Source organism: Phocoena sinus, chromosome 6 (assembly GCF_008692025.1).
Source record: "Phocoena sinus isolate mPhoSin1 chromosome 6, mPhoSin1.pri, whole genome shotgun sequence".
Taxonomy (NCBI): domain Eukaryota; kingdom Metazoa; phylum Chordata; class Mammalia; order Artiodactyla; family Phocoenidae; genus Phocoena; species Phocoena sinus.
Window position 1 is genome coordinate 7,346,194 of NC_045768.1, and position 27,579 is coordinate 7,373,772.

The 27,579-nt window shown below is 47.0% G+C and overlaps 1 protein-coding gene across 7 annotated transcripts in view; it reads right to left on the reverse strand.

The window, feature by feature from the left end:
* Positions 1-21,669, reverse strand: part of SPTAN1 (spectrin alpha, non-erythrocytic 1) — a 61,019-nt gene extending 39,350 nt beyond the window's left edge. For all 7 annotated transcript variants that reach the window (XM_032635568.1, XM_032635567.1, XM_032635566.1 and 4 more), the window contains exons 1-9: positions 21,534-21,669; positions 10,691-10,930; positions 9,596-9,721; positions 5,350-5,490; positions 4,973-5,119; positions 3,486-3,619; positions 3,178-3,322; positions 2,946-3,100; positions 2,120-2,255 (exon numbers count right to left, since the gene is read on the reverse strand). In XM_032635568.1, coding sequence (XP_032491459.1) covers positions 2,120-2,255; positions 2,946-3,100; positions 3,178-3,322; positions 3,486-3,619; positions 4,973-5,119; positions 5,350-5,490; positions 9,596-9,721; positions 10,691-10,927 — 1,221 coding nt within the window. In that variant the 5' untranslated portion in view covers positions 10,928-10,930; positions 21,534-21,669. The remainder of the gene's footprint in view (positions 1-2,119; positions 2,256-2,945; positions 3,101-3,177; positions 3,323-3,485; positions 3,620-4,972; positions 5,120-5,349; positions 5,491-9,595; positions 9,722-10,690; positions 10,931-21,533) is intronic.
* Between the last annotated feature and the right edge of the window lie 5,910 nt (positions 21,670-27,579).

Sequence of the window (27,579 nt, forward strand, 5' to 3'; positions counted from 1 at the left end):
TGAGGAAAAAAATCAAAGATAAGGCCAGGTTTCCGAATAACAGCCTAGGTCATCGAACAGGAGAGCATCATTTATTAAGAAGTCTGTTTCCTACTGGCTTTTTGTGCCACCTGTCAAACTGTCAAGTTTCCACACATCTATAGGGTCTGAGCTCTCTGTCTTCTGTTCCATTGGTCTATTTCGGGTCTTTCTTGTGCCAGGTGGATTTCTTTTTTTTAACATTTAAAAAAATTAATTTATTTTTGGCTGTGTTGGGTCTTCGTTGCTATGCACAGTCTTCTCATTACGGTGGCTCTTCTTATTGCAGAGCACGGGCTCTAGGCGCGCGGGCTTCAGTAGTTGTGGCTCATGGGCTCTAGAGCGCAGGCTCAGTAGTTGTGGCACACGGGCTTAGTAGCTCCACAGCATGTGGGATCTTCCCGGACCAGAGCTCGAACCCGTGTCCCCTGCATTGGCAGGGGGATTCTTTTTTTTTTAAATAAACATATTTTATTTTTGCTGCATTGGGTCTTCGTTGCTGCACGTGGGCTTTTCTCTGGTTGTGGCGAGCGGGGGCTACTCTTCGTTGTGGTGTGCAGGCTTCTCATTGTGGTGACTTCTCTTGTTGGGAGCATGGGCTCTAGGTGTGTGGGCTTCAGTAGTTGTGGCACACGGGCTCAGTAGTTGTGGCTTGTGGGCTCTAGAGCGCAGGTTCAGTAGCTGTGGTGCACGGGCTTAGTTGCTGTGCAGCATATGGGATCTTCCCGGATCAGGGCTCGAACCAGTGTCCCCTGCATTGGCAGGCGGATTCTTAATCACTGTGCCACCAGGGAAATCCTGCCAGATGGATCTGTTTATGATTTTATAATACCTGGTAGGGTGAGTCCCTCCCCTGTTCTTCACAATTATCTCAGCTGTTTTTGGTTTTTTTTTCTTCCAAATTAATTTTAAAATCATCTTGTCGGGCTTCCCCGGTGGCGCAGTGGTTGAGAATCCGCCTGCCAACGCAGGGGACATGGGCTTGATCCCTGGTCCGGGAAGATCCCACATGCCGCGGAGCAACTAAGCTCGTGTGCCACAACTACTGAGCCTGTGCTCTAGGGCCCGTGAGCCACAACTACTGAGCCCACGTGCCGCGACTACTGAAGCCCGTGCGCCTAGAGCCTGTGCTCCACAATGAGAGAAGCCACTGCAATGAGAAGCCCGCGCACCGCAACAAAGAGTAGCCCCCGTTTGCCGCAACTAGAGAAAAGCCTGTGCGCAGCAACGAAGACCCAACACAGCCAAAAATAAATTAATTAATTAATTAAATTTTTAAAAAAAATCATCTTGTCTCATTCCAGAAATAAAGGCCTTCGCCTGGAATTGCACTGAATGTATAAATCTTGGGGAGAATTTGTACCTTTATAAGAGATCATTCCATCCCTGCCCATCCCTTTATTCAGTGTTTCTTTCCTTCCATCGAAACTTTACAGCTTTCTCCACAGATGTCTTACACAACTTTTGTCAGATTTATTCCCAAGTATCTTATATTTTCCGATGCAATTATAAGTAGGATTTTTAAAAATTACGCTTCTAACTGCTGCTAGTGCAGAGGGGGCATATCTGACTGTTGTATATTAATTTTTTATATCTAGCACCTCTCAGAAGACCTATAGTAATAATAATTTTAAAAACCTTGTTTAACAGTGTTTTCCAGAATTTCTTAGCCATAGAAACCCCTCCTTCTTAAGGTAGAGCCTATTAAGATCTCATAAAACTAGTTTCCCATGGACGCTCTCTGGGGAAATAGCAAATCATGAAACTTAAATTCACTCAAACCAACTATGAAATTCAGCATTTAAACAAAGACATTGTTTAAGGTGGCACAGGACACATGTGCAAAACAGTAGCACCTCCACCTTGCCAGAGCTTGGCCCTTTGCTTTTACGAACCGTAGTTATTCTCCTGACATGTAACTCCCTTAACCAGCTATTAGAAGAAGGTAAAGCAAGTCTCCAAAGGCAGAACCAGCCACAATCGCTATGGCGAGAGCCACCTATGAGCAAGGTTTCAGCCACTTCCGGCTATAGGTGACAGAGCTACAGTGATGCCCTGTTAAGCTCATGGCCTTACTTTTGGAAGACCGTGGAGACCTTACCTTGTGCTCCTGATGCCTATCCAGCAGGGCTTCGGCCCCAGCCACATCGTTGGCAAGTTCATCTGCATTGATGAGGGCTTTCATCTCAGTGACCCAGCTGGTAAGGTCTCTGAAGTCGGCAAGGAAGCGCTGAAGCCTGGGAAACGAAAGGTCAGTGAGGAGAGGTCTCGAGGGGAGGCCCCAGATGGAAGATGCCGCCCTAGAGCTCTGAATTCATGTCCTCGGATGTCTTAACGAACCATACAAACTCTAGCCCTCGGAAACATGGGACTCTTTCAATCTAGACTATAAAGGAAAGCAGAAGAAGGCTGAAATCAAGCCTTTAAAATTTAGGTTCTGTCCATCACTATAATTCCCCAAGCTTGTCCCTTATTTTCAACTTCCTTGTCACTCCCCAGTTCAACCCTTAGTTATTAGTAAGAAGCATTCTCTCCCTTTCGATCCTTGATTTACTCAATTTTAACAGAGTATTTCACACGATGCTCACATTGCTAAAGAGACTATCTCCATTTCTATTGGTTCTAACACAGTGATATGGGACGGAAAAAAGATATGTATAAAGTTATAAATATTATGTGTGTATATGCAAACACTACAAAGTTTCCAATCTCCAAATATAACACAGAAATATATTAATATACAATATAAAAATACATAACAAATACAGTAAGAAAAAGTCATCTGCCTTTTCTTACTAGAGGAAAGCTGTCAAGCGATACAGAAGGTTTCTCAGCAGAGAGAACTGACCGTCAACTCTGCCTTCCTATCGCCTCTAAAAAAAACGCCCCCTGGTACGGGCTGCGGGGCCCTGGAGGAGCATTTCTACCTGTAGGAATCGTTGAGACGTGCGTGTCTCTCTGCGGCCAGGGTGCGGATCTGCTCCCAGTTGGTGATCAGCTCCTCTCGCTTCACTTGGATCTGGGTGGCGCTCAGAGGGTGGGACTGCTGCAGGCGGTCGGCCTCGGCGCACAGGGCTTTGACCTGCAGACACACTCTGTCAGGGTTGCTCTCCTGACCGGGCTAACTCACTTATAGAGTCAGCTGCCTTCAAAACCCACCTTGTCCTCCAACGCAGCGAGATCTCTCTCCAAACCCTCGTGTTTCCGAAGCAGAGCCTGGACGCTGGCCAGGTCCCGGCCAAAATCATCAGAGGCCATTAACTGTTCCTTCTCCTTAATCCAGCTGATGGTCTCGTCCACATCCCTACAGCACAGAGGCACCTGTTAATCCACAGTTACGACGTCCACCTGGGACTGGGATGCCACGCGGGGCCAAGACCCAGTCAGCCCCACATCTTCCTAGCCTCGCCCTGGGCCTCACCACGCCCCACGGGAGACCCCTTCCCGCAAGCCCCTCAGCTCGGTACCTGTTAAACCGCTGAACCTCGGCTGCCCCGAACAGCTTCCCCTGTCTCTGGAGGGCCAGTCCCTTCAGCCGCTGCCAGGCTGCGTTCACCTCATCCTGCTTCGTCTTGATGAGCTCCTCCTCGGGGTGCTGCTCCTGAGCCAGGAAGGGCAGACACTGCGCTCAGACCAGCACCTCTGGCCCCACCAACTGCGCGCCTGGCCTTGGCTGCCTGACGCGGCCGCCTCAGCAAACCTTACTGTTCTAAAGAAACACTGGCTTTTTGTGTGGAATGAAGGGAAGCTCATTCAAAAAGAGCTTCCATTTCTCGCTCTATAAAAAGGCGAGAGCCATTCTCTGTGTCCTGGAGCTGTGGGGCGAGTCTCTCTCTGTGCATCAGCACCAAACCCCCTGCTTAGTTAAGGCCCTTCAGCTGCACCTCTGTGGCGGCCTTGTCAACGCCACCGCTCGCCCCAGCCGCTCCAAAGTTCAGTTTCAAACGTCACAAGGCTATTAATAAGCATTCCTGCCCAGACACATGGTTTTCCAGGTCTGTTCCTGACTTCAGACTGGAGATATTCCTTTCAAAGTATTCTTCCCCACTAACCACATTCTGTCTTGTTTAAATAAAAATAACATGTAAAGTAATAAGGTGAAGCACTTCCGGGTTGCGGGATCCACCTGTGAGATCTCGGGCTTGGCCTGCCTGCTCTCCTCAGCACAACCCTGGGACGGCCCAGGATTCCGGGGACAGCTCACTCGCCACTTGGAAGGGTGAGATTACATCTGAGGAATGCTGGCTCTGGATCCAAAAGGGAACAAGTACCGGTGCCGAAGGATCTACATACATAAAATGTGTACGCCGCCCCCCAAATCAAGTTTTCCCTAAAGCAGAAACTCCCGAATTCATCCTACTCGATGTCTCCGGAGCCCTGTGGTAGCAGGTGAGAATAAAGCGGCAGTGATAGGACCGCACACGCATGCAACTGGGAGGGGCTGCCCCACTCCCCTCTTAATGGCTCCTGAGCTCCCGGTGGAGAGCCATTCATCACAGGGCTCCCCAGGCTCCCGGGAGCCCAGGGAAGCTCCGACTCAAAAAGGAAGGGAAGAGCAATCAGGCAGTGGTGGACGTCTGCCAACCCTACGAAGCTTTCACCACCACACCCTAGTCTGAGAAACCCCGACACCCAGCTTCAGCAGCCCAATAAAAGCTTCAGCCCTACCTGAAAGTGGGTGAAGGAAACAGATCAAAGGAACTCTGCCCTTCCTGCCCACGGCCACAAGTTAGAACGCATTTTCCAATTTAGGAGTGATCAGTATTGCCGCCTTACTTAAACCTAAACAGAACTCTTAGACATGCTTACCAAAACCTGCTCACTCAGAAATCAGGGACCCAATCAAAACTTCTCTTCTGGAAAAGTTAATGTAATGACGGTACATTACGTTAATGTTCAAGTAAAGGAAGTTAATGTGACGATGCTGTGAGAAGCACAGCACTTCCCTATTTACCTGAATGAGCTTGGCGGCAAACTGGTTCACTTCATTAACTCTTTCTTCGTGGGCAGCCATGTCTGTTTGAAACTCTTCAAATTTCTTCTGTAAAACCTCCACATGCTCCAGGTCCTGGCCCAGCTCCTCAGAGGTCACAATTGCCTCCTATTCAGGGACCACAACAGAGCCAGAGTCACCAAAAAACACTTGGGAACAATGGCTTCCAGAACCCTATCACAAAATGGGCCCCGGTAGGGGCCGCGGCAGCTTCGGCAGACTCAGTTTTTTCTGTGTGCTGTACTGCCGCTCTGCCGGCTCTCAGCTGCAGACATGGAGGGGTCTCGTCCCCTTCTTTCCTCAAGGCCTCCCCAGCACACCTTCCTTCTCAAACGTACCTTGTCGTTGATCCAGTCCATCACGTCCTCACATTCTCGTAAGAACTGCACCAGCTTCTGGGCCTGCAGTAGCTTGATTCCTTTCTCCCGCATCTTCTCCAGAAGTAATTCCCATTGGCGGTGCAGCTCCATCAAACGAGTCTGGAGGTTAAAGAGCCCAACCCCACAGATTACAACCTTTTCTGTGGGATCTGGCTCCTCCACAGAGTTCCAACAAGTTAGAAACCTCATAGAGCTCTGAACAAGTCTTTTTAAAAAGACAGATGATCTCTACACTGAGGGGAAATTGTAAAGTTAAATGAGAAGAGGAAAATGCACACACTTCACAGTGGTTTGGTAGGTCTTAAAGTACAAAATAACTGACCTTTCGTAGGTAGATGTATTCTAGTTTATGCCAAGGAATTTACTGTTATTTTGTAACTATCAGTTATTATAGATAGCACATTATTTGGTAAGTACTTAGGTAATGTTTTCAGTTATATTAACTGTTAAATTATTACAGTGGGATTTCTAGGTCATAAGACTACCGGGGAAGGAAAGATGAGGTGTGATCATGCAACCGCAGCAGGAATCACTTCAGTGTGTGTTCTGAGTTCACGGAGGTAGAGGGGAGAAAACAAGATGTCCCATAGGCATCATACGTGTAAAGAAATAACTATGAGGCACAAGTAAAGAGGAAAACCTTAGTATAAAAGTAAAAAGATGGGGTCCTGAAACACAATCAGCTATCAAAGAGGATCCCTGGCAGAAGCTGTTTTGGTGCTTCGTGAAAAGATGCAGCTTGTGGTACATACAGTACATCCCAAGTGAGGTTTACGTCAAGCTGCGCCCAGGTGGCAGCCACAGGCCCAAACAGTCACTTCCCAGCATTTTGGGTTCTCATGGCACAGTCCTAGTAAGGACTTGTCAGGAACTAGAGGGATTATCATCAATTCAAGCTTAGGCGATGCAGTCGGGCATTCTAACCCAATCTCTAGGTGTTGATTATGCCCACCCAAGATACTGGGAGTTTCTGTATAACACAGACAGAAACAAGTGACACAAACACAAACACTACCAGGAGAGAAACCTGGGATCCACCCATCGTTGAGATGCCACTCCCCGCAAACTGAGAAGCTGAAAGCCACGGGATAGTCAACGTGGGTGGATTCTCTTAGGAGCAAGTACTGGTGGTTCATTTGAAAGGAGAAAGCACTGGGAGGAAAATAAAGGCTCACACAATTCACTTCCACCACTACAATCACTTCCATCGCTGATGGTTCAAACCGGACTCCACCACTGAGAAGGAAGTGAAAGGCATTCCCAGGCAAGGGGGAAAAGGCAACCAACAGCAAGTCAATACTCCACCTACTCGGATGTGGGAGCCAATGTGGGTGGCGGTCACTATGGGGCGCCACGCCGTCCGGTACGGTGTGAAAGTCTAAACCGGTGACAGACAGGTTATCCAGGACACAAACAGTCTTCACAGCCCACCCACCTTCCTCTACGTTAATGCTGCCTGCCTAACTAAGCTACTGCGTTACTGGGCCAGGTCAGTAACAAGACGGGGCGGCCGTGGGGCCTGGGGGCATGGACGCAGGGATTAAAGGAGAACACTTTGCTTTTTTTTTTTTTTAATTTTTTGGCTGTACCGTGCTGCATATGGGATCTTGGTTCCCCAACCAGGGATCGAACCTGCGCCCCCTGCAGTGAAAGTGTGGAGTCTTAACCACTGGACTGCCAGGGAAGTCCCCGCTTTGCTCAAATTAAAATGAGGCCACAGAAGCCTCAAGAAAATCCTCACCTACAAGTCAGCTGTCAGTCTCTCACAAATCTCATTTCCATACCCTCGAGGGAAGAGCCAGGGCCAGGACTGTTCCAGGACTGGAACAACTTTCCCACTCCCAGTATGTCTCCTCTTGTCAATACTGCAGTTTTGACAGAGGCCAGTTTCACAAGCTTGCTGGTGTCTGAGAGCGTGAGTGGGCAGGGAGGCAGGTGCGCTTAGGGAACGCGTGGACAGCGGGCAGGGTGGAGGAGAATCCTGGCTGGCTCAGGCAAAGTTCTCAACAGGGGCCTGAGCAAGCAGCAGCAGCTTTCAGAGAAAGCAGTTGGGGGAAAAGAAAGCTGATAGGAATGAAACTCGGGCTGGGAAAATAAAGTGAATAACTGTAACTAAAGAAAGGAGTAGATTGAAACACTGGTTCTGTCACCTATTAGCTGTGGGAACCTGAGCAAGTTGCTCAAAATTCTCTGAGCCTCAGCTTCTACCCTTCTATACTATGGCTACCTTGCAAGCTTCTTGTGAAGATTAGAGAGAACGTATGTAAAAGTCCTAGCAAAGTGTTCGCACTTAAATAGCTATTAACAGCTTCTCAACAAATAGTAGCTAACAGTAGTTTCAAAATTTTTTTTTGGATAAATTTATTTATTTTTGGCTGTGCTGGGTCTTTGTTGCTGCGCACGGGCTTTCTCTAGTTGCGGCGAGCGGGGGCTACTGTTCGTTGTGGTGTGCAGGCTTCTCACTGCAGTGGCTTCTCGTTGCGAAGCACAGGCCCTAGAGCGCGTGGGCTTCAGCATTTGTGGCACATGGGCTCAGTAGTTGTGGCTCACGGGCTGTAGAGTGCAGGCTCATTAGTTGTGGCACATGGGCTTAGTTGCTCTGTGGCATGTGGGATCTTCCTGGACCAGGGCTTAGAACCCGTGTCCCCTGCACTGGCAGGTGGATTCTTAACCACTGTGCCACCAGGGAAGTCCCTCAAATGTTGCTTTAATAAGATCTCTAAACAGGGAAGAGGGGAATGAAGAGAGCTTTGGGTCTCCCTCCCCCACATTAATTACTAAAGACAAACACTTGATCTATTTCTCATATTTCCCCGTCTGTAACCTGGTTAAACTAATACAGAGCAGCTGAATCAGCAAATCGGCACTCTGGCTGATTTCATTTACAGTAAGACTATATACAAAAGAGTGGGGAAATGAGCAGATGCATCTTTGTACTTTCTTGGCCACGCCACGCAGCATGCAGGATCTTAGTTCCCCAACCAGGGATCAAACCCATGCCCCCTGCAGTGGAAGCACGAAGTCTTAACCACCGGACCGCCAGGGAAGTCCCACGTCTTTGTATTTAATTGCAGAGACACGCATCATGTTGCCTGCATGGGTTGAATGTAGTAATTAAATAGTTGGCATATAGCATTTAGAATTTACGTTTATTGCCTGTTTACAATCATTACTAGTAATAGTTTATTATTAATAATAAGCTTAAGGCTAATTGCAAGTCTTCAGTATAAGACTGCAGAGTATATTAGAGCAAAAGAGACACAGTAAGTATTTACTAGACCAGAACCTAAGGGAATGAAATCCCTGTGGATGTTCCCCTGTGCATCTCAGGGAACAGCAGAGGATGAGACATTTCTAGCTGTGGCTTTCATCTTAGTCTTTGGGACTGCCTCGACAGGTCAAGGACTGAAAAGGTTGGTCCCTCAATGGAACGAGACTTTGGATGACAAAGGACAAAACACAAAGACAGATAAGAAGGAAATCAAAGATAGATGAGAGCATCCAGCTATGAGAGACTACGCATGCGCACTTCAGCCTAAGAGGCTTGTTTGCCCTTAATACCTTGATATTGGAAATGTGAAACAAAACAGAGAAAGACCAATTATTGCCCCAGCCTCGACAAATGGCACCCAAACAAGCCAGACCAAGTCTGAGGACTCCTGCTTCAAAGTAAGCTACATCGCCACGGTCACCGACCAACAGGTACCACACGTCATTCCTCACAGCTGGACCTTTAACAGGCTTGCTGACCAGACCTCAGTAAATCCCTCCTGGGACAAGGCACCAAGATCCAGAAAGCAAGCTTTCCGACAGAGAACTTTATAGTGTCTGTGATTAATCTTATTTATCTTTGTGTCCTAATCCCTAAATTCACCAATTTCACTAATATGCTCTCCCATCCAATTACCATCTGAAAATGTTAAAAGTTTAATATATGCAGTCTTCTTTAAAGTCTAATTGCATCCTAATTTGTTCTACAAAAAGAACATTAATTTCCTCACTGAGTGCACAAACGCTTGTTTATAGACCTACTGAATCATCATATTATAAAAGCAGGAGTTGGTAACTCCATCAGGATACTTCACAAATTCCTATCTTTTTAGGAAGTCTATCTTTTTAGGAACCCAAATTTACATGTAAGCATGAATCCACATTCCTCTACCAGAGAGGAAGGCCATCCACACGAGGCATGGCTCTTACTCACCCTGATGGTTTCAGATGCAAAGTGCCCTTCTGAGATCATGAGGTTGCCAGTTTCATCCAGCTTCACAATGGCTCCCGAGTTGGCCTGCACCTCAGCTTCAAAGGCTTGATGCTTCTGCAGCTTGCCCTGTCGGTGGACCATGAAATGAGCCATACGTGCTCCTCGGCACGCGTCATTCTGCGCCCAGCTCCCTATTATTCCTCCCCTCCTGCATCCCACTCCCTCTCTCTATGGACGCCTCACTCAGCCTCCCAACCATCCCCCTACCGGTTCAATTACTCAAATGCTCTGCCTGCATCCATACTTGCCCTCTGAAAGCTTGGCCATTGAGGACCACAGCTTTGCAGACAGCAAAAGATGCTACAAAATATCGTAATTTTCTTGTGTATCAGGAAATGAGCCTTTATGGACATCCAATCCCTTTTAGAAATACAGAACCATACTGAGAGCCTGCTTAGCATGTAGTGTTTATCTTTGACGAATCCATTCACATTCATTCATGATATGACTTTTTTTAGCTTGCTTTAGAAACCATACTCTTTGATTGATTTGATCCATTCCATTTCTTAATACCTCCCTTTACTCATATGCTGAGCTGGGCAGGGCCTGCACCTAAACCAGCATTCATCATTTTCTCTTCTCAGATGACTGTGGCATAGTAAAAAAAACCATGGGTACAACCACTGTTCCACTTGCTAAAAAAAAGTCTTTCACCAAAATCAACAAGAAAGGCTTTTTTTTAAACAGCTATACAAATTTTCACCAGCAACAACACTGTTAGCATACCTTTCTCAAAAACACATATTCCAAGAGATCAAACCAGACCCTCCCTGAAAAATGATGAAGGATCACCAATGGCTATAAGGCAGCGGGTTGAGAACCATCGGCTTAAAGCATCCGCAAAAGATAAATTAAAACCTGCAGGATTCCACATTCATGCTCACTAATACAACCACTAAGGGCTTTTCAGAATAGTGAGTTAGTCCTTCCTTATGTCTGATCTACATTCAATCTCTCAAGGTCATAATTAGCTCTGTATAAATTCGGGGCAAAGACATTTGAGCTCTAGAGTTTTGGGAGGCACCTCAGACACACCTGCAGGTTGGTTGGGTCTTTATAGTTCTCATCAGATGCAATCTGCAGTTTCTCCTGAATCCATTTCTCCAGCTCCTCAGCATCTCTTTGGAAAAACTGGAATCGGTACGAATCTTCAAGCTTCTGGCGCCTAAGCGTCGAAAGCTCCTTAAAGCGGTGGTATCTGTCCAGGACCTGCTGCCTCCTCTCCTGGATGTCCTCTGCTGTCTCCAGCACTTTGACCCCGCTTGGGTCCATTTTCTGAAAAGACAAGGTCCTGAAGTAAGCACATAACACCAAAATAGACTTAATGGCATTAGCCTCTTGGAAGGAAATAAAGAATTATGAGAGCCCGAGCAGACAAATGAATTGAAAGTGGTCCCTTCTCAGGAGCTAAGAGTGAAGCCCAGGCCCCATTCCCTCAAAAAAAATGGCTGCCCAAGTGGGCCCCTCAGAGGATGCCTCACCAACACTGCAATGAGACCAGGCGAGAAATGTGAAGGGGAGAACTATGGTTTACACTGTCAATTCTACAGAGCCTTGAGAATTCAAAGGAAACACCAACTTTGGAGCTCAAAGAATTACTGAGAAATCCATTCAATAGTCCTTTCATCTGGTCTGTGCATTTCATGGTGTGGAGATTAGAAAACATTTACTCTTTTTTTTTTTTTTTTGCGGTACGCGGGCCTCTCACTGTTGTGGCCTCTCCCGTTGCGGAGCACAGGCTCCGGACATGCAGGCTCAGCAGCCATGGCTCACGGGCCCAGCCGCTCCGCGGCACGTGGGATCTTCCCGGACTGGGGCACGAACCCGTATCCCCTGCATCGGCCGGCGGACTCTCAACCACTGTGCCACCAGGGAAGCCCGAAAACATTTATTCTTAGTTCAGCTTTTCTACCTTTCTAGATCTCAGCCTGTTATTCACTGAAGAAAAGGGAATGATTATCAAGTAACTTGAGTCTTTTTTTTTATTTATATTTTTGGGCTGCGTTGGGTTTTCACTGTTGCGTGTGGGCTTTCTCTAGTTGTGGTGAGCGGGGGCTACTCTTCGTTGCGGCGTGAGGGTTTCTCACTGCTGTAGCTTCTCTTGATGTGGAGCACGGGCTCTAGGTGCACAGGCTTCAGTAGTTGCGGCATGTGAGCTTCAGTAGTTGTGGCTCGCAGGCTCTAGAGCGCAGGCTCAGTAGTTGTGGCGCACGGGCTTAGTTGCTCCACGGCATGTGGGATCTTCCCGGACCAGGGCTCGAACCTGTGTCCCCTGCATTGGTGGGCAGATTCCTAACCACTGCACCACGAGGGAAGCCCAGTAACTGGGTCTTTAACATCAAAATCCAATTGGATTTACCTAAAGTAGTGGATTTTTCAGTCACCCCAAAAAGTCAATCCTACAATCTCCTTCAGGCTGGGCAATGCACAGGCTTTGCTTCATCCGAATGCACAGAATTAAAAGAAAATCACAGCATATCTTAAAAAAAAAAGGTGTGGTGAAAGATTTATCCTACCCGACTCTTACCTGCTCCAGTTAACAACAAACCCAGGCTAATTGAGTAGGTGGTACTTTCCCATAGCACTCAATCTACCCCAACTTTAAACTCTCAGATCTGGACAGTTTCATCAACCTTGAATGTCAAAAAGAAAATCTGACCTATTTATGAGGCAAACCCAGAATATGCTCCCTGCTCTTCTCTCAGGAATAAGCCATTTTATCCTCTAACCAAGGAAGGACCCACAGAAGGAAATAGGTACACACTAATGACAAAGAGCATGTAAATTTGTCAGTAACATGTGACCTTGTACGAGCTGCCTTCCCTCTCTGTGTCTCAATTTCCCAGAATGACTGAAAACACCAGTTGAAAATGAGATGGTCCCAAGACCTTTCTAACTTTAAAATTACATTCTACAGAGAAGGGTCTGTTGTGACCTGGTAAAAAAGCACACCAGATAAGCTTTATGGCCTCTCCAGCTCTTGTTCCATAATTTATACAAGATATAAAAACTGTGCTGCCCAAGAAACATATTTGACAGCTCTTCCCGTTACCCTGTTCGCCAGGCCCAGCTGATGGGAAAGGAGAGCCTGGCTAAGGATTAGGTCTGGAGGCCACTGAGTGCCCCCCACTCCCTGCCCCTATCCAGCTGTGAGATAAACAACACTGCTAAGCTCGGGCAAAGTTTCCAGCTCTTCAGAGAGAAAAGCAGCTTTAAGAGGTGTCAAGAAAAGTTATCGACTGCACCTAACCAACTCTGAGGCTTATCTTTTCTATGAAGAGACCTAGATTCCTAGGGAGAGAACGTGAGGGGATTTTAGCCCTACCACCATTCGTTGCAAATTACTCTCCACATATTAACCATTTATCTTTATTGGTTTTCTCCCACAAAGTCCAATGTATTTGGTTGACTATAACAAGAAACATATTCTTTGTCACGTCATTCCCATGCTTTAAAACCTTTCATCACTCCCTTCTGAGAGAGGAAAGAATCTACCTCCTTAGCTGAATCTTCCAATCTGGCCCAGCACACCTGACTGATACGTCTCACCCATGCCCCGTACCCTCCTGGCACAGAGAAATACTCTCTTCCCAAACACATGATTCTCTCTAAAGACTCCAAGTCGGTTGCTCAGGCTTCCTTTGCCCAGAATGTTCTGTCTCTCCTCTGTCTGGATAATTTCATGTCTCAATAGGAGCTGAAACGAGGAAGCTGCAGGGATCTGGCCTCCTTACCAAGCTGTACTCAAGGCTCCTTCCCTCCCTCCTTCTCTGATTTAATCACATTTTTCTGCAGATTTACAAAGCACTTGCACATACTTCTCACGGTATAATGAGACTGAACAATGTAATCTTTGTTGTTGTGTCCCGATTTCTTTCTTTCTTTTTTTTTAAAGATTTTTTTGATGTGGACCTTTTTTTTTTTTTTTGCGGTACGCGGGCCTCTCACTGTTGTGGCCTCTCCCGTTGCCGAGCCCAGGCTCCAGATGCACAGGCTCAGCGGCATGGCTCACGGGCCCAGCCGCTCCGCGGCACGTGGGATCTTCCCAGTCCAGGGCACGAACCCATGTCCCCTGCATCGGCAGGCGGACTCTCAACCACTGCGCCACCAGGGAAGCCCAATGTGGACCATTTTTAAAGTCTTTATTGAATTTGTTACAATGTTGTTTCTGTTCTCCATTTTGGTTTTTGGCCACAAGATCTTAGCTCCCTGATGCCCCACATTGGAAGGCGTAGTCTTAACCACTGGACCACCAGGGAAGTCCCAATTGTATCCCGATTTCTAACAGACAGATGTCATTAACAAATGTTTGTTTGAGTGCTGGAGAAGCAGCTCTGAGCTCCTCTGTGAAGGGTGGAGAGAGCTCAGTGGTCCACCCCAGTTTCATTTCTGTATCGTCAAACTGGAATTCTGGCCAGGTAACAGCTAGATTTGGTGGCTGAATGAACAGCTGGAATGTGCTGACTGAAGCTACAACACGGGCGTCAACCTAATGACCAGACCTGAATTACTGAGCTTGGGTGGCCCGCACCCGGGTAACCGCTCTTTTCACGCTGGCAGGGTGGGACCTTGGGGAAATCGAGTTCAGGAAGGCACAGTTTTGTATCATCCATAGATAGCTGTGTCTGAAAAAAATAGTTTCTGTTCTTAAAATGGGCTTCAAGAGAGTCCTTAAACCCAAAAACTGAGGGTAACCTTGACAAAGGAAACGTCTGTTAAGAACAGGGCCGTTCTGGTTTACGCTGCCGCCCTAGGACATCAGCCTCTTTGGGATCTTGACAAGAATCCCTACCGGGTCCGGCCACATTTACAATTCACTCGTTCACCTGTGTGACCTGCTCCAGGCATACCTTACATCAAACTCCCTCATCAAGCCCAAGTTACAGGCCCGGGGCAGGTCCACTTCCCAAACCAGAAAGTTCCCTCTGGCCGAAATGTTCTCTTCTCCCCCCACTCCCAACTCGACCATTAATACCATTCAAAGCCCTCCAAGTCTAAAGCAACTACACTGTCCTGTCTGCAGCCCTGAATCAGAAGCCCTCACTCCCTCTCTGGCCCCCCTTAGAGCAACTTCACGTCACATTCTGCCACGTGATTACTGTCTTCTCCCTGCGTTTTTGTAAGTTCTCTAGGGAATTTAGAGTTCCTAAGGGACTATAAAAAGAGACCTTATCTTACTCTCTGAGACCACAGAACTCAGCACACATTTAGACAGTCAATTACACTCTGAGCTTAGAAATAGAGAAACTGCTGTCACTTCATTATTAAGTGGTCAGGAGACAAAAGATCATCTAATAAGCAAGTTGTAGAGCTAGGGTGATCGAGGATGCTCCAGTTCCCAGACCAGCATGCTAGAACCAGTGATTCTTAACATGATCGGAGCTGACACACTCTTTATTAAAGGCTGTTCAGTTATTTATTAATTCCCTTTACTACCTCTTATCTTTTCCATCCCCACTTGAGGGGGGAAAAAAAGGGGGAAGGAGCATATATGAATCATTAAAAAAAAAATCAAAATTAATTTTTTTAAGATTGAGTCTTCTTAAAGTTAGTAAACAATTGGTGTTAAGAATAATTTATATACTTCCTTTGTTCTCATCTCTCCGGAAACAGTTAGGTGGAGAAACAGTAGGAAACTGTGTGTCTAATTCGCTTGCTTATAAAATTTCCAAGGAATGTATAGCTAGTTATGCATGTAACAATAGCTCCACTGTATGTGCCTTTCTACAAGATGCCTCAGTCTTTAGAATGTCTATGGCGTTTGTCCTGCCGCCCCAGATGACAGGATTCACTGCATTTCCTTCAGCTGCCACGGAAGTCTCTAAACGATCACATTCGGAAGCAGCCCTTTCTGATGAAAAAAGAATTCCCAACATAATAATACTGAAAAGCTTCCCCCTGAGCGAGCCCCTCGGCCTGGGTTGCGCTTGCGGATCTGACCCTACCAATCCAGGGAGACAGTCCAGCGAGGCCCTGCTGAAATTAACCAACCTAAAAGGCCCTCTTTGTCACCCCAGTGAAGTAGAACAAGTCAATTCTATACCAAGTGCTTTGGTCAGGCAATAATGGACTTTTCTTTCCTGCAGTAGATCAGCTGACGCCAGTAGGCGGGAGCTTGGCCAAGTCACAACTGGCTGTCTCCGGGTAGCTGGGCATCTGAAAGTCAGCAGTGCTCTCCCACTGCTGTGGGCAGAGTTTTCATTTGCGTGATTACAGGAGCCAAGGATGACAGGGTAACGGCAGTTCCTCCCCACCCCTTCTCCTGATAGGGAGCTGTCTCTATACAAGTTCCAGTTTCTCTTTGCTTCTAAATGGCTCATTTCCACAGACTACATTAAACACAGGAAAAAATCTCCTATCTCCAAAGAACTACTGCCATCCAAAGGTGCTACGACCTCTCACCCAAAACTCTGTGAGTCAGTGGAATTTTCCGGACTCTGCCTGTGGGCACCGTGTTCCCTGAGGCTGCCGCACACAGCAAGAACTCCACCCCAGCCCAGAAATGTGCAGCTGACTGATAGGGTGGACTCCACAAAGAATGCCCTGGGCTGTCCCCAGCCTTAATGGGATTAACACCTTCTGAGAGCTAGAAAGGAAGACTTTGGGAAATGTGCCATAAAAAAAAAAGTCTCCAACCATACCAGCCTATCTATCTATTCCACTGACTGCCTAAAAACTGCAAAGGAGCCAAATTCCAGGACAGCAATCAACTGACTGCTTATCTCAACTCTGATTTTGTCAATCAGGTCTATGTTTGTGGCTAACGAAGGAGGGGAGACGAAGGGCTAAATGTACTCTCTGTTTAAGGACAGCTTCCCATTTAAGGGAACTGAAGAAAAAAACGTCACATTTTGGCAAATAATTATTAGAGAAGACTGGCTATTTTTAAATGCCGCTGCAATGCAGCAATCAAAATGTTAGCTGCATCATTCAGCAAGTAATGTGAATTGAGCACAGAGGACAAAACAGGAATTACAACTATGTCCTCTACTGTAATAAATAAAAAGAACTTGTCAGTATTCTGACAATACAGCTAGATCTCTGAGAAGAAAGCCAAGATATGAATCTTGGCTAGAAAGTTCTGGTTTAATCCAAAGTCATGCACGAGAATGACTCCTCATAACCAACACCAACTTATACACACTATCAATGGAAAACGATTCCTACAAAAGAAGCCAGCCATTAATTAATATCTTTGTCTTCTTGACAACTGCCAACAGACAGCTGTCCCAGGCAGTTCCTGCTATGTACTTAGGAAGTTTTTAAAGCCTTACCCTCATCCACAGAAGCTATAAGACCACTGTGCAAGGGGAGGTGTCTGTCTCCGGAGGGCGGGGAGAGGCAGTGGGTGGGAAGAACACTGTTAAGCAACAGAAAAGACTGTGGAGACACACTTTCAAACCAAAGGTCAAATGCTTCCAACTCTGCTCACTTGGCACCTGCAGTGAGTGAGTAGCTTAGGACACCCTCACGCAGATCTTGGAGAGTGGAAGAATTCACTAGTCAAGAGTTTCCCTCTGGAACCTCAGAAGACAGTAAAACTGTCATGAAGACAAGAGGAGTGCCTATCTGGAAACAAAGGTCTGGGAGTGCCGACATCTCAGCGAGCTGAATGTGGCAGACAGGGGCGTTTGGAACACTGCAAGATGAATTCAGACCTCAGGCAGAACTCAGATATACTGTTTTGCAGGGAAAGGGATTTTCAGGACTAACAGGATGAAGAGAGCATTTGGCTCTATGGAAAAATTCATAAAGATCACCGAGAGCAAAATGTCAGAGGAACCATCCATCAGTTCTGTTTTTGTTGCTTAGTCAGAGCCCAAAGGTGCAGAACCAACAATGCCCTTTTTCCCTGGCTTAGAAAGCCAGCACATTTTACATTTCCAAAGCAGGAGAACTACATCCACGGATGCGGAAGGGCTCCCCGAGAACAAAGCACCAAAGAAATGGTGAGCACCATAAAATCTGATGCCAACTGATTCTCAGATTAAGTGAATTAAGTCAAAACCAGCTCGGCTGCAGATTTCAGTGGTAGACCTGAGGGTAAGCAAGAGGTAAATGATATATAAATTAAGAATTTTAACCATGGAAAAAACAGAAATATTTTTGCTTAAACCGCATTCCAATCAGGATTGTAGATCTGCACATCAGCCTTCAAATTGATTAATTCATTTCAACTTGTTAGCAGGATTCTGCGGAGGTGAGCAGGGATTTAGCTTAAAGAAGCAAAAGATTCATACTGCACTGCATCAAAATCCAGAAACGCCAAGCAAGGTTGAGAAAACTTACTCCTGAATGCCTCCCAAACACTACCTTGCTGCTACTTACCTTTTATAACCTGTAAAATCCAGATGAGAGGTGTTTAAGTGCAAAATATTGTTACTGCGATTCAAAACAGGAAAAAGGTATAACGTGCCCATTTTTATAAACCTTGTTTAAACAATTAACCAGTCTGACTTATAAAAGGGCTTGCCTCGGATTTATCACCCATAATCACTAGAAATTTGCAGAGCTTATGCTTCTGCTTATGGGATATCAAGACATTAATTTTAAGCATTTTTCTTTCTGAAAAAGGTCCAATTTAGCAAACACGTAAAAACTGTACACAAATAAAAACATGGGTAGTGAGCTTTTTTATAAACAAGAAAATCCAAGTTCCATTTCATTATAAGGATTGTGGCAAAAAAACGTAAATCAATGGAAACAGGAAACAAACCCAAGTTTACAATATTTGTCAAATTGAAAAACACTATTTTTACATGTTTTCAGACTACTTTTTCTAAATATCTAAGATAATGTGTTTACTCCCTTGGTTTTTAAGAACCAAGTAACCATCAATCAAAAAAATTAGCAAACAGTACATGCAGACACCAGTAGGGTGATAAGAAATTAATATATTCATGCCTTAAAGAGAGGAAGGTAAAAAAACAAAGGCTTTGGAAATTTTAGAATAAAGCTACTAAGACTTTTGTTCATGTAACACCAAAGAAAACAAATAAAAGCCCAAACCCTAACCAATTTGCTTAACAGGTCATGCAGGAGGGGTTTCTTCCCCCTCTCTTTGGATCATTCAACCTCTTTGACACATATGTGTCTTCACTGCAAGCCAGGCAAAACCGAAAAGGTAACACACTTCCCGCATGCTGGTCAAATACCTGGACTCTGCGTTTACGAAATGATGACAGCATGATGGAGGAATGTGGCGTCTGAAGAGGGAGGGCGAAGAGCAAGGTAACAAGCTTCTAAGGGCAAACTGAACACGATAATTTCACAATGAAGACAACAGGTCTTTAAAAATATATGAATACAGGTAAAAATCAAATTTCAGCTATTTTCCCAGTGCCCTTCTCATTCTACAGAGCTTCTAAACCAGGAATTGAAAATGCAGAAAGAACCAAGGTTCTCTGGTCTGAGCAGATGCGCTGCCTTGGCCACGTCATACCCTCTTCTGGGTCTCAGTTTCCCAATTTTCAAATAATCCTGAATAATACTAAATATCCCTTTTCTAGACGTGCACTCCCCCAACCCACATTCCGATACATTAGCTGAGATTCCCAGTATTAGATGATTTCTGTACCCCCTTCCATTCAGTAATAAAATAGCATAATTTCGTGAAGTCATCAGAAACAAGAACGAGCTCAAGCTACAAAGATCGACCTTGGGCCTAGTTTACTGGGACACTTCCTTCACAAAATACTATTTCCTGTTCAAAACCCATACAAGAGGAGTATGCAAAAGCGGTGGAAGGGAAGTACAAGCGCAGCTGCTTCTGCCCACTGGCCCCAAGCGATCAGTTCTGTGGGCCTCCTCTGCATTCCTGGAGTCGGCATTTGCCATCAGGGTGCTGCATTCTTCTACCTACTCCGACCACAGCTGATGGGCTGCAGCAGACCCACCGCACGACTAGCAGAGTCCTCGCGTAGCCCACGGAGGATTGATTACAAGGCCGGATTTGTGCCCACTGTCCTTAGTGCAGGTTCAGCAATGACAGGACTGTGGACTACTCCCGACACCCACTTCTCAGCATCTGCAGCCGCCCCCCCCCCCCACCGCCGCCCCCGCGCCCAAGGGAAGAAGGCGGGTAAAGGAAGAGCAGAGGAAAGTCTAACCCAGGGAACCAAAAGATATACTTAAAAACAGCTCTCCCCACCTAAACCTGTTCATGAGATTGCTTGACAAGCTCATATTGTGAGCCTGTGACGTATCAGGTTGCTAATTACTCAATTCCTACAAACGCCCTGCCAAAGACCAAAAGCATATCGGAGAATGTTCCCCAGCTGACCGTTTACTGCAGGTCTGCCTCACACCTGTCCAGCAGAGAGCAAATCCACCTTCTGAGTCTCGGCTCTCCATCTAGGTCCCTGGATAACAGCTAACACACTTTGAGGGTCCCTTTGAGTAATATTGGCCCAGTTACTAAAAAAGGCTTACTGTTAATTTCCTGCACAGAGGCCCTTACTGCAGCACGTTTTTATTTTCCTGCAGCACATTTTTAAAACTCGGACTTCAATGTGACCTTTCAAAAGCTGACATTAGCTGCAGACAAAAGGGAAAATACATGACTAGTCTGATGAGTTGGAACCTTGGCTCGATGGCTTCATACAGCTGAGTGTTCCCACTGCTTTTCTTCAGGTTTTCTGTTTCCTGGCTGCAGACACTCCCACCCTTCCATCTTTGACACATTCTGTTTTAGTTAAGTCCAATTGCTATGACGACGCAATTTCTCAACACATTCTGAAAATATTTCATATGGTCTCTCTTCTCTTCTTCCCTAACAGCCATCATGCTAAGTTTTTCTAATATGCCATGATGAAGACAGAACAAAGGGCCTGCATAGTTTAGGATCTATTATACAAAAGAGATTTGACAAGGTGTTGGCCAGTTCAAGCATCATCTCAACCCAGCTTCCTGAGCTATTCAAGCTTTTAATTTAAAACATATTCAACCCTTAACCTTGACAAGCCCTTTGTTTAAAATACATTTTAACCCAGTCCCTCAGAGACTTTTAAAAGCAATTTTCTTTGGGAAGCATCTAATGAAATTCGCAGGGACTGCTTTCAAACAAAAGGCTGCTCTATCATTCAACACCGGCATGGCTGTAAAATTTTTGACAAATAATACTTATGTCCTTGACTCGAAAGACCCGGTCTCGGGGCAAGAAAAAAAAAAAAGAACTCTAAGCTATTAAGTTATTTGGTTTGGGTCTCATACAAAGCAAGCGCCGCATCTACCTGCTATTTACAAGCAAATCACAGTTGGGTAAGAAAAATATGTTTATTACAGATAAGAAACGGAGATGGCCGGTCTTGGACCTCTCCGTCCAGAGAAGGCCAAGAACCGCCACACAGGATGAAATTAAGGTCAAAGAGCCCTTTACTCCCGGATTTTTCTCCTTCAAGGGCCGGCATTGCTGGTGGGGATGTGAGAAAAGGAGCTGCACAAGTCGCTCCCCACTGAGGGAAGGGATTGGGGGCGGTGGGGGGAGCGCGCTCTGCGGAGAGGGGGGTTGGAGAAACGATCCGGACCAGGAAGCCCCCGCCCCACCTGCCGCAGCCGGATGGTGCAGGGCGGGGCCGCAGCCAGGCTGGGCTGCGGGGAAGGACGCGGCGGCCTCGCCGCCCCCTCCGCCCAGTCAATGACATTCCAGCGGCCGGCGCCCAGGCTCGGCCCGGCAGCTCCTCCGCAGCCCACGCACCACAAGCCGGTCGCGGCCGGCTCGCCCGGTTCCCCGCCCGACTGAGGGAACGGCGAGGCCGGCCGGGCTCACCTGTCCGCGCGCTGGCCCCGCCCTGCCCCAGGGGCCGTCCGGCTCCCCGCCCAGGGGTCGGCCGCCCTCGGGCCTCGCTCCCGCCCTGAGTTCGCCCGCTCCCCCTCTCACCGGCTCCTGGGGGTGGGGGCAGTGGGTGCGTCGGGCCGGGGGTGCTGGAGGAACCGACGGGGCTCAGCGACCTCCGTTCCTCCCTCTTCGCTCCGCAGCGGGTAGTGGCGGCGACGCGCGCGCCCCGCCTCTTTTATAGGCGGCCACGCGCGTTCCGGCGGCGGGCGGTCGCGAGCTCGGGGGAAGCGCCGCAGCGCGGCGCGAGGGGCGGGGGCGAGCGCCGGCCAACCAAAGGGGGCGGAGCTCCCGCCTGCTCGCTGCCCGATCACCCGGCGGAAAGGGCCGAGAACTCCCGGAAGGAGCCGAAGCGGCGATGCGGCGGAAGAGTCGAGCCCCGGGAGGGACGCGGCAGGGTGGGGAAGGAATAGCGCGCGCGCCAGGGGTGGGGGTTGATGGTGCAGTGGAGTCGCAGCGTCCGCCCAGGCGGGCAGAGATGCTCCAGCCGCACCGCCCTCCCCGCAGCTGGCATCCTCCAATCCTGCCCCTCCCCGCCCTGCAGAGAATCTTCGGCAGCCCACCCCTCCGCCCCTGGGAGCCCTTCCAGGACTGCAGCGAAGGGCGGGGCAGGGCCATCGCCGCAGTCTGGCTGGGGATGCTGCGCGTCCCAGCCGGAAAAACATCCAGTCCCAAAGGGTGAGATCACCCGTGTGTTTCTCTTCCTCCTTCCCCCCTTCCCTAGGAGAAGGCTGGTGCCGGGGCCCCAAGTCAGCCTTCTCTGGTGGGAGTTAGGGTCAAGAAACCGAGGATGATTTGGGGCTCCGGGTTTGAGAAGGTGGTAAGAAAAGGCCAAATCCGATCATAAAAAATAAAGCCGACTAATTTGGTGTTTATGTCTGTCATTCCGAGATTTGAAGAGTTAATAATTTCTTATATTCTTACATCAAAAGCTTTCGACAGCTCAGCAATGGAATAGGATGCACTAATTGTATTTTATAAATGAGACATTGATTCTTCTCGCCATTATTAATTGACCTTTCCTTATGTACCAAGCACTATGCTATGTGTGTTACCTTTTTAAAAAATCTTTTTGCAATAATTTTATGATTTAGGTATTATTTCCTCATTTTACAAAGGAGCCCTGACATGGAAGCTAGGTCTCTTGCCCTGGGTCAGGCAGCTAGCAAGAGGAAAAGCAAGGATTTGAATCCGGGCAGTCAGAACCTTCTTTTAAACAGTGTGCTATACTGCCTTACCATAGGAAAGGGAGGCATTGTGATGGTGGATGCTGGAATGCTGAGAAAAGAAAAACAGAGGATTTCTGGAATTTCTGTTCCTTATAGTCTTAGCAGTTTAAGGGCCTGGCTCTGTAGCTAGAAGCCCTCAAGTAGGGCGCCCTTTCCCCACCCCCATGACAGCTGGGCGACAGCCATAGAGTAGCATCCAGGTCATTCCTGTGCAGTCAGGCAGACCAGGAGCTCTGCAGCTCAGGAAGGCCTCAGCCTCCTGGTTACCAAGCACTCTCCCCTTTAAATAAATATAAAGGCACTAGGCACTGCACCAGGACTTGGGCCCCGGCCCAGCCCTGAGCTTCTTGGTCTTCAGTAGTTTGGCTTCTTCCCTGTGCCTGGGATCTGTAATCGGGTTTCTGAGCTGCTCTGGCTGGAGCCCTGATAATGAGGAACGCCCCCCCCCCATTCCCTTACTCTACCAGAGTGCAGAGAAAAGAAAAGGAGTGGCCACACCCCAGAAGCGGCTTTACAGAATCTGGAGGAAAGACATAGGAGCTGAGAGACATTTCCTGCAATCCTCCATGTAGAGAAAACAGGACCGGGTAACTCCTGCCTGGGGTGTGCATTACGGGGAACAGCTGATGGCGTCTTCTCCAGTGGGTAGCAGCAAAATGTTTAACCAAATACTCAGTTCTGGGTACAAAATGGCTAACACAATCATAGCTCTCCAAAATTTCCAAGACCGTCTGCTCCAGCAAAGAACGGGGCTCAAGGCTGTGGACAGAAGATGCAAAAAGGAAGGATTTTTCTTTTATATCAATCTGGCCTCCTAGTGAAATGGGGGTTTTGCTTTTACCAGGCGCAAAACAGATTTGAGATCTTAGAGACAGCTTCTGTATTGATACAGAAATGTAAGTCTTATTTGTCGATCCTTTGTCTGATCTGAGACGCGGCCAAAACCCACTGCCTCCAGACCTGTGTAGTGCCCAACCAGTCACCCACCCCGTCCGCATTTGGCACTGGAAATGAGACATTTAGAAAGCCCTTCTTCCTGTGTTCTACTGTCTGCCTACCTCACCTCCCACCAATTTCACCATATGCCTGACACTCTGCTAGGTGTGGGGAAGGAGATGATGAAGGAGACACTGGCTTTCTTTGTTTTCTGAGAGCCGCTCATTCAGAACAAAAACAAAAACAAAAAAGGGTAGCATAGCAGCTCTGTAACCAATCTAATCATGTCCATCCCAGCCTCTTGCAAAGGTGGGGGTACAGTTAGGACTGAATTCCGAGCTCCTTTTTTTTTTTTCTGTTTTTGGCTGTGCCTTGCGGCTTGTGGGATCTCAGTTCCCTGACCAGGGACTGAACCTGGGCCACGGCAGTGAAAGCCTGGAATCCTAATCACTAGGCCACCAGGGAACTCCCCCAAGCTCCTTTTTCTATTCTAGCAGTTCTAGGAAGGTTTGATATGTGCCCTATCCTAAGCTTAGGCATTTAGGTAGTCCCCATACCTTTACGAGTCATTCGAGAGGTCAACCATTGGGAAACTAACTGTAATGATGTTTTCACATACTCTGGCCATGGCAATTTACTTGCCCACGTTCCCTGGGAGAATCTCTCTCTTTCTGTCTCTAACACACAAGCACGTGCACACACACACACACACACACACACACACACACACGAAAGTTAACAGGCAAGCACCACTCTTTTATCTGCCCCGCAAGAAGGGAGCCGATTGGGAAGTCACCCTGGCAGGTGTGCTGTACTTCTTCCCAGATGAGATTCTGCAGCGTCAGAGCTGGCAAGGAAGAGCACAGACCTTCAACACAGTGACCACAAGAACCTTGAAGACATTCTGCTAAGTGGAATAAACCAGACACAAAAGGACAAATATTGTATGATTCCACTTACAGGAGAACCCTAGAACAGTCATATTCACAGAGAGAAAGTGGAGCTGGGGTTGCCAGGGCCTGTGGGGACAGGAAACTGGGGAGCCAGTCTTTAAGGGGTACAGAGTGGCAGTTTTGCAAGATGAGAAAGTTCTGGAGATGGATGGTGTTGATGGTTAACACAACAGTGTGAGTGTGCTTGATGCCAGACAACTAACTGTACACTAAAAAATGGTTTAAACTGTAAATTTTATGTTAAATTTTAAACTGTAAATGTTACATTACTTTACAATGACTGCCGCTGAAATCAGGGGCCACATTAGAGAAGAGGCCTGATAGCTGCTGGGAGCATGGACTTAACAGGCTGGTTTGCCTAACAGGACTGTAAGTGACAGCAAAGAGGGGAGCCCCTCACTCCCCTGGCACATCTTCCTAATCCAGCTGGCTTATTTCCCGTATGTACTCTCACGGGACCACCTTTTAAGCCCCATCAGTCTCTCTCCTTCCTATTCATCCCGAACACGCAGAATCAGTTTCATAAACCATGTGAAACCTTCTCAAAAAATTCTAGTAGCGGACTTCCCTGGTGGCGCAGTGGTTAAGAATCTGCCTGCCAACGCAGGCGACACGGGTTCGACACCTGGTCCAGGAAGATCCCACATGCTGCGGAGCAACTAAGTCCGTGCACCACAACGACTGAGCCTGTGAGCCATAACTACTGAAGCCCACGTGCCACAACTACTGGAGCCCCCACGCCTAGAGCCCATGCTTTGCAACAAGAGAAGCCACCACAATGAGAAGCCCACGCACCGCAGCCAAGAGTAGCCCCCGCTCGCTGCAACTAGAGAAAGCCCGTGCAGCAATGAAGACCTAATGCAGCCATAAATAAACAAATACAACTCTAGTAGCTTCCCACTGCCTACCGAATCACCCAAACGATTTTATTTTATTATTATTATTTTATTTATTTATTTATTGCAGTATGCGGGCCTCTCACTGTTGTGGCCTCTCCCATTGCAGAGCACAGGCTCTGGACGCACAGGCTCAGCAGCCATGGCTCACGGGCCCAGCCGCTCCGCGGCATGTGGGATCTTCCCGGACCAGGGCACAAACCCATGTCCCCTGCATCGGCAGGCGGACTCCCAACCCCTGCGCCACCAGGGAAGCCCTATTATTATTTTTTATATAAGTATTTTAATTTATTTAATTAATTTATTTTTGTCTGTGTTGGTTCTTCCTTTGCTGCACGTGGGCTTTCTCTAGTTGTGGCGAGCAGGGGCTACACTTCATTGCGGTGCGTGGGCTTCTCATTGCAGTGGCTTCTCTTGTTGCGGAGCACGGGCTCTAGGCATGCAGGCTTCAGTAGTTGTGGCACGTGGGCTCAGTAGTTGTGGCTTGCGGGCTCTAGAGTGCAGGCTCAGTAGTTGTGGTGCATGGGCTTAGTTACTCCTCGGCATGTGGGATCTTCCTTGACCAGGGCTCGAACCCATGTCCCCTGCATTGGCAGGCGGTTTCTTAACCACTGTGCCACCAAGGAAGTCCCCACCCACACTATTTTAATAGAGATTCCGGAGCCTACACAAACTTTCCACAGCATTATTTCCTACTGCTCTTCTCTAGACCTGAGCTTAGCCACTTCCTAAACAGGTTATTTATTCTTCCAACTTCATGCTTTTGCTCATACTTTCCCCCTAAATTAGAATGTCCTTCTTTCCCAACACCCACTCCTCATTTCTGACAAATCTTACCCATTTTGAGTTTATGTAAGTAGAACCTTTCTGGAAGAGCAGTTTGGCGATATGGATCAGCATATGAAATTTGCATGCCATTTGACACAACGTTATATTTAGGAATACAACCTAAGAAGGTAGAAAATATATTTAAGAATGTTAATAATTGTAAAAAAAAATTAGAAGCAGCTAGTCACCAACTGAAAAATGGTTAATTAAGATTCATTAATTCAAGACTATATTGGTGATATAGTTCATACTGATTGACTTGAAAAATATCTAAGATGTTACTGAACAATGGCAGTCAGTTAATTAAGAGCTATTTACTTAAGAGCTATATTTGTATATCCATGTATATATGCACAGAGATGATTAAAGAGATGTTCACAGTGGGTACCTAGAATAAAAGGCTTTTTGGACTTTTTTATCTCCTTTTAAAAAATTTACAGATAGTTTTAAGTATCTGGATGAAGTACTATCTCAAGATACTTTCTTGACCATCCTAACCTCCAACTAAAGCATTTCAAAAAGTATATTCTCAGAAATACTAGTCCCAAGAGAAGCTCAAGAGTTCCGTGGTAAGTTTGGGAAACAATATGAACTATTGGAGGTTAACTCAAAGTATCATAGTTAAGGCACCAAAATGTCCTGCAAGAAAAGTCCTTTTTCTTTTCTTTATAATCTAAACATTTTATTATGGAAGATTTCAAAGATAAACCTAGAAAATGGAATAGTACGGTGAACCTCCATCGGTTCACCACCCAGCTTCCACAATTATCAACATCCTGCCATTCTTATTTCATATAGGACTTCACTAGTTTACCTTTAACACAGTAGCTGCCAAACTTCTTTGCTGAACTCTTTTTTAGGTTCCTGCAGAAAAACTTCCTGGACAAAGCTGACCTAGATGAAATGGAGCTTTCTTCTGCACTATGGTAACTTTTAGTTCAAACCATCAAGCACTCCAAGTTTGTAAATCTCGTTCTACATTGAATTAAAATTCTACCCCCCAGTCACCTACTTCACTTTAAGTAGGAAGCATTTTGCAAAACCTGTTTTTTAAACATTTACTTATTTATTTATTTGGCTGCATCGGGTCTTAGTTGCGGCACACAGGATCTTTGATGCGGCATGCGGGAACTTTTGTTGTGGCGCGCAGGCTCCAGAGTGTGTGAGCTCAGTAGCTGCGGCACGTGGGCTTAGTTGCCCTGTGGCATGTGGGATCTTAGTTCCCCGACCAGGGATTGAACCTGCATCC